The sequence below is a fragment of the Carassius auratus genome, unplaced genomic scaffold (genome assembly GCF_003368295.1).
Source record: "Carassius auratus strain Wakin unplaced genomic scaffold, ASM336829v1 scaf_tig00217069, whole genome shotgun sequence".
Classification (NCBI taxonomy): Eukaryota; Metazoa; Chordata; class Actinopteri; order Cypriniformes; family Cyprinidae; genus Carassius; species Carassius auratus.
In genome coordinates, this window is record NW_020528878.1 from 37,633 (window position 1) to 45,000 (window position 7,368).

Genomic DNA, 7,368 nt, shown 5'->3' on the forward strand with positions numbered 1-7,368 from the left:
GTTCTTCTATACTTCCATCCATCTCTATAACTAAGACAACAGCTTACATAATGTTACTGGAAAAGCCTGTCTTGCTGCTTGGATGTGTATGTACTGCACTTATTCAACAAACTAAACTGAGGCAGCTTCTGCTGTCATTGTGCTGCACAGATAAATCTAAAACAAAGCTAGAAACCAAGTAGAGAGAGTGCAAAACGAGAAAATGAAAACCATATCTGACAGGTACGTGTCTCTCGAGCTCTGTTCACCTATTACTGTTATCACTGATGAATGCTGAACAAAAACAAACATCTCTGATAAATACAGTCGGGCAGGCTCAACACGGCAGGCAAAAATGATCAGTCCATGAAGGCTGACAGAATTAGAACTCCTTAACAACCTGACACAGCCCACCATGACACACAACAGTGCCTTGCTTAAGATCACAATAGTGATAAATCATAAATCACCACTTGTAGAGACTCAAACATACATTAGGTTGCCAGCCAAGATCTATAACCACAAGGCACATCTCTAGGTTTCGGAACAAAGTGTATGTATCAGAGCAGTTAACTGGAACAAGAAGCTGAAAATAAAAAGTCTAACTTGACGATGTTACACAGATTCAAAGCCAATAGGACACTAGAGATCAGGAGTGTGAGTCAGGCTGTGTGGGTATCAGAGGAACAGGGTGCTGTTACCTTTGCTGACAGGCATCAAGATGGACTGCAGCCCTGAGGACCCACTGCCCACACTGAGTTGCTTCAGCTGATTAGATGGGATGGTGACAACCGTCTGCTGGGAACTGGACTGGGCTGGGTGCAACTTCAACATACCTGCGAATGTAGAGAATCATGTAGATATCCTGAATAACAAAATTTGACCAAAAAAAAAAAATTAAGCATTTCAAGCAATTAAATGAGAATATGGGTGGACAGGTTGCATTATACAAAAATATATTTTGTAAAATGGTTATTTAACATACAAACCATTTTTCTATAACATTTCCATGCACAAATCATGATCATTACAGCGATATACACAATGTGTTACAAGAATTTGTCATACTGCCCTAATTCATGTTAATAAATATTTATTTCACTCTTAAAGCTAATGGACAGAGACCATTCAGATGGGAAAAAAAAGACATTTGTGATCCAATTTAAATGCCTAAGGGAGTCTGTGAGAGCTTTAGTTGTTTGTCATTTTAAAGGTGCGCTGACAGTAACAATGTTTCGATGACATTTCACAGGTCATTGTCTATTGTCAATAGTGTAGCAATGTATGAAGCACAGCTCATACAGAAGTCTTTTAAAACCGAGCAGCTTTCCGTAAATCAATGTGGCAAATTTGCATGACTAATTAAACCTATTGTGAAATCAGTGAGGGGAAATCTTTCACCTTCATGTGAATTTTTTTTTTAAAAGGGGCAACTTTTGACAGTAGAAGACTGGTTACCTGAGATGGTGGCAGCAGTTTTCCCGCTGACCGTTCCTCCACCAATCAGTGATGCTGCAGTGACCAGTGAGGGGCTTGAGGTTTTGGATCCACCCACTACAGATGACCCCGCCCCCTTCGACAGGCTAATGAGAGGCATGTTGACGGTCTTGGCGACTGTGACTATGGTACCGGTGCCAGAGGCAGAGCTCTTTGCTGTGCTGGCGGCAGAACTGGCACTCTTGGCCGCACTGATCACTGCAGCTTGATTGGCAGCTACAAGCACAGGGTGCTGCGGTGGCACTTTAGCCGTATGAGGGAACAGCTGAGAGGACGATCCTCCAGTGGCTTCAGCTGACTGTAGGGGGAAAAACATTAGAGGGGCTATAAATAGACAGAGTAACTTCAATATGTCAACTTTGTGATGGATTCACAAAAGAGTGAGTTTTTAGCATGAACATTTTTTGTCTCAACTTAAAGATGAAGTCAATGACCTAATCATGGAATGTGGTTTTAGACCAATGAGACTTTTGTAGGGACAGAGTTACACTTCTTGATTAGACAATGTAGAACACACAGACAGGTAAATCTCTTGCCTGTTGAGAGGTGGGTGTTGAACTGGGTGTGGATGGGGTTAAACTTGTGGCAGTGATGACACCTCCCGTCATTCTCAGGGTGGTCGTGCCGGGTTTGCTCAGATGACTTGCTGCGGCAGATGTTACCATTTTCACTGAGCCATCTGACAGCTTCACCTGAGAAGCTTGAGACCCACCCACCACCTGTCAATCAAATATAAAAAAAAAAAAACCAAATCCAACTATTTGAGAAATGTGTTATTCCTACCAAAGGGTCTGTTCTTTACAGTTCTAAATAAAATCGTCAGCCTTACAATCACATTAAAAGGTAAATAAGAAACATTCTACTGAACAACTACAATCTAAAACAATGAGATTCTCCAAGAGTCTCTTTTTTACGTTCTGTTTTTTACATTCCGACTTTAATATTCATGCCAATCCAGCTTCTCTGGACTTAAAAAGAAAGTGAGAAAAAGACTGCAAGTATCTCCCTTACATAACAGCACAAGCAAGTGATAGAGCAAGAAATCTTTAACTTGTTTCTCACACTTGTTCTTGCATGTCTTTCCCTCTAATGTTGCTTCTCTCTTGCTCTTAAGCTCACAGCAAATGCCCTCAATCAAACTCAAACACTCGACCATGACAGCAGAGTACTAAAGTAGATCAGGCACTAATCAATATATATGGTCATTCTACTGCATGCAAACAATCTTTAGTAGGTCTAATGCACCAGAGGAAGAAGTTTGATTTAGTCTCACCTGTGCATAGGGGCAACAAGAATTATAACAAAAACTATTGAACAGAAATCATGGTGTGCTCTATGTGCTCCACTTATGATGAGAATTATGAGGGTATGGTTCAAATGGATAATTAAGAAACAAGAAGAAAAGTAGTTAGAGAAGGAAGAAAGAGAGGCCAATGAGTGTGTGTTTACAGGTTGAATTACAGCTCAAATGTCAGCTGCAGGCATACTCATTAGCCTCTATCTTATAATCAGGACACACACGCATGCAGAAAGGGCTCTAGAGAGTGTAAGTTCTTCAGAAGAGGCGTTGTGTAACACTAATGAAAGTGCAGCAAGTGGAAGAAAGATAAAGGAAAGATAAAGCAAGATCAATGAGTGAGAGAGAGAGAAAGAGAGAGAGAGAGAGAGTAAGAAATCGATGATGAAGAGGGAAGAAATAATGGCAAACCCCTGAACACTTTTGCTTTTATACTGTAGCTAAATGGATCTCACTCCTTCTGAGTCACTGAGTCAGAGTGTGTGCATTTTAACATTTTATTTCTATATTTTACTGAAGCTAACTCATTAAATACAGATGTCTGTTTTAGCAAGATAAATTAATTTGTTGCTGAATACATCTCTGCTGCATTGTTATCTACAGTGCCATGGCAAAAAGAAAGGACATTTTACAAGAATTCTGAGCTTGTATTCTGAATGTAATTAAAAGTTAAAGTGGTCAGGTACTGCAAAATAAAGACAATACATCTTACAGCTGCATTATCTGCACATAAAATTAAACCTACAGCATGACTTAAACACCTGCTATCCAATCCAATAAGCTTCATCTATATAAGAAAATAATATAATTTTAATATAAATCATTATAATATTCTAATTTATATTATTATAATAATAAATACTATAATGTATATAAATACATTTATTATATTATCTAATAATGTATCTGTAGCTTTAAAACCATATACAGCAGAAGGGGAAGTAGAGGTGTTGTTAAATCCTTACTTTGTTACACACCTGAGCCAAAATGGCTGCCTTCTGTCCAGCTGTGACCCGAATGGCCTGCTGGGTACTGGATGCAGGACTTGATGCCACGTGACCACCAGAGGTCTGTTTCCCAGAGCCCCCTGGCTGGCCAACCAAGAATGTGCCCTGAAAAGATTGATGATGACTTTGTCAACATAACCCAAACTGACAGAAAGAGGCTTCTGGGATGTGTGTGCGTGTGTGTGTGTGTGTGTCTTTGAGTGGACATTGCTTTAGACAAGGTCATTCAAATGGTGTTAGTTAGCAACTAAACAACTAGTACTGTCATGATTAATTTTCTACAGTTCAATGTGTCGAAACCTGGATTTTAAATGTTTTACAGAAAGGAATATCACCTGAGGAGTCTGTTTGAGGATGTAAGAAGTGTAGGATAAGTTGGAAGGCAGGCTGCCAGACCCTGAAGATCCACTGGAGGAATGTGACCCTCCAGAACCTGAACTCTGAGACTGCTGGCCTACAGACAGAGATTAATTTAGTCAGATATTTATCTGAATACAGAAAGAGACAATGTTCCCTAAATCACATGATCTTGTCGGTCTGACCTGCGCTGTGGGAGGCTCTCAGAATAGCTCCCTGAGGGATCAGCAGCAGTTTGCCTTTGCCCGATGGGTTCTTGCTGTTGGTGGTCAGGTACAGCTTGGTTCCCGGAGGCAGATTGGCAAGGTTTGCCAAGTTATTTGCTGGTAGCTGTAGGGTTGCCATAACTGAAAAAAAAATAATAATAATAAAATACAAATCACCACAAAAACAATTATTACACAAAACATATTATAGCAGGAAATAGTACAGTATCAGAGACTTATTGCTTAATATGGACAAAAATATTAGAAAAGTTATCAGTGAATATCAATTTGTCCTGTTCTACACTTAAAGCTTAAAACTGTATTAGCTACTTTCATGGTGTTTTGTCCTTAATAGCCCATGGCAGCTATATGTTTTCACTGTTTGAAGAGAAAGCAGTGTGAACATACACTACCCTTAAAACTTATCTTTTTGAAGAGTTTAATCCTTTAATTTATCAGGGATGCATTAAACTGATCAAGAGTTACAGTGAAGACATTTATATTACAAAAGGATTTCAAATAAATGCTGTTCTTTTGAACTTCTTTTCACAAAAATATGAAGTAGCACAAATGTTTTCCCATTACAATACTTTTTTACTGTATTGTTGTGCATTACTGTTAATGGTAGTGTACATAATTTTGGCGGAATCTCTATTATCACAATAAGATGCAGAAAATGTGATCAACATGGACCTATACAGAACATATAGCTTAGAATCTATTTCATAAACCACTAACAAAGCTTCCAATATGAATCCACATATGGGTGTCTTTAAAATTAATCAAACTCATTTCTGTTTCTCCCTGTGGTGGCAGGGAGATACAAGTATCTGACTGAGTAATGGTGTTTCCTAATGGTTTAGTCAGTTTTGCGGTGCAGCCATTCACACTTAGATAAGGCCTGTGAAATTCCACTCTTAGCACAACATCTGCTGATCATCCTGAAAAACACTTATCCAATCACGCAAACAAATGCACAATCTTGTTTGTTTTTTCCACCAACACACATTTTTGTTCTGAATATCTTAATTAACATCCCTGGCAAGACAGATGGTTTCTGAACTTTGTGTTTGTGAACACACACACACACTTCACCTTTTAAAAATGAATACATGCACACTTTTATTTCAAGACTGGGATAATAATTTATTAATCTCTTAAAAACCAGCACCTATCCTAAACATCCTTTTTTTGGTTCGCATACATTGGTACAAAAACTCATTTCACATAATTGTTTATTAAACACCATTCTCTGATTGGTTGAGATTGTCAGTTTGTGCGGTATTTCATTTTCAGCGAGGAAAGAAAAATCATCTGATGCTGGCAACTTTTCACATTATCTCAGGTTACAATTAGTTCCTTCACAATTAGTTATTTAACTAATAATAAAAAATAAAAAAAATCGATCATATGAATTAAATGGTTGACTTTATGACATTATGATGGTCAAGAAAAACTGTGTACTCTGACCTCCACTCTTGCCACTTCCTCCAGACCCACTTGCTGCCTTGGTAACAGCATGCACCTGCTGTCCCGTGATGCCGCTTGCACCGCTGGCTCCTCCACTGACGATTGCCTTAGCGACACCCTGTGCCACCACTTGCTTTTGGCCCACAACCTTAGACACAGTGGGACTGGACTTAGCAACCAAGATCTGCCCGCTGCTCATGGAGACCTGTTTGACGGCAGAGCCCAGTGGAATCCCCAACACCTACACACACACACACACACACACAAACACACACACACACACACACACACACACACACACACAGTTACTCTGCAACTGGAAATATTTGTTAATTGCTTATCTGAGCATTACTCCAGTCTTCAGTGTCACATGATCCTTCAAAAATCATTCTGATATGTTGATTTGACACTCAAGAAACATTTCTTATTAAAATGTAAAAACGGTTGTGCTGCTTAATATTTTGTAGAAACCATGATACAATAGAAAGAACAGCATTTATCTGAAATCTCTTGTAACATTATAAATGCCTTTAATATGATGCCTTTAATATCAATTTTGTTCATCCTTGCTGAATAAAATCTTATTCTCCAAACGTTTAAATAGTAGCATGTCATCTATTAGGTCTTATTTCAATATGAAAAAGGGTCTTTCAGTACAGTACAGCCTCATACAGTTATGTTGATTAGTGGTTACACTAATATAAACAATTTTAACTATTAATGGGGCTGATCAATTAAATTTATCTTAAAAATAAAAAAAAATATATATATATATATGTGTGTGTGTGTGTGTGTGTGTGTGTGTGTGTGTTTATGTATATATATATATATATATATATATATATATATATATATATATTTATTAGGGCTGTCAAATGATTAAAATTTTTAATCAAATTAATCAGACTTTTCAGTGGATTAATCAGGATTAATCACTATTTGCCACTACACCTGAATCCTAACCATTTTTTTTCTGAAATGCATACCAAAAGATAAATAACAGGACACAGATACATAATTTTCATGTATTGTTTCATCATGTGGTTCTTTTTTTCTGAATTTCAAAAGTTTAACATTTACTTAGATCAAATTTACCTGAGCACTATATCAAACCATGCCATTTAACTACAGATAGTGTAAGAGTTTTAGGTGAACCAGTGGTTAAATATAGCCACATATCTATGAAATTATGGATAGAGAAACTCGAAAGAATGAACTCAGAAACAAAAACATGCGCCACAATCACATAAGCAGCACTCTCGGCACTCTTGTTTTTGGGAGGTGTTCATTTGCTCTGCCACAATACTTTAGGATCGATATTTTCACGTTCTGAAGGCTTCAAGTGCCAGTAAAACCAAGTAAAAATGCATATGCTTTCCCAAACAGCTGTAATTTTCGCTGCATTGCATGTATGCGTTCTGTGCATGCGCAGTGTAAAACACAGGATGCTATAACACAGTGATCCTCAAATCTGGCTCGCGAGATCCACTTTCCTGCGAAGTTTAGCTCTAACCCTAATCAAACACGCATGAGTTTGCTAATCAGTGTCTTTAGG

General features: G+C 38.0%; 1 protein-coding gene across 4 annotated transcripts in view; it reads right to left on the reverse strand.

Moving 5' to 3' along the window:
• LOC113099838 (YEATS domain-containing protein 2-like) overlaps positions 1 to 7,368 on the reverse strand; it is a 36,062-nt gene that overhangs the window by 7,041 nt on the left and 21,653 nt on the right. For 2 of the 4 annotated variants that reach the window (XM_026264790.1, XM_026264791.1), the window contains exons 15-21: positions 5,814 to 6,054; positions 4,323 to 4,484; positions 4,116 to 4,234; positions 3,739 to 3,885; positions 2,013 to 2,195; positions 1,438 to 1,774; positions 681 to 815 (exon numbers count right to left, since the gene is read on the reverse strand). In XM_026264790.1, the coding sequence (XP_026120575.1) occupies positions 681 to 815; positions 1,438 to 1,774; positions 2,013 to 2,195; positions 3,739 to 3,885; positions 4,116 to 4,234; positions 4,323 to 4,484; positions 5,814 to 6,054 (1,324 nt within the window). The remainder of the gene's footprint in view (positions 1 to 680; positions 816 to 1,437; positions 1,775 to 2,012; positions 2,196 to 3,738; positions 3,886 to 4,115; positions 4,235 to 4,322; positions 4,485 to 5,813; positions 6,055 to 7,368) is intronic. The other 2 variants (XM_026264792.1, XM_026264793.1) reach the window with 2 other exon arrangements.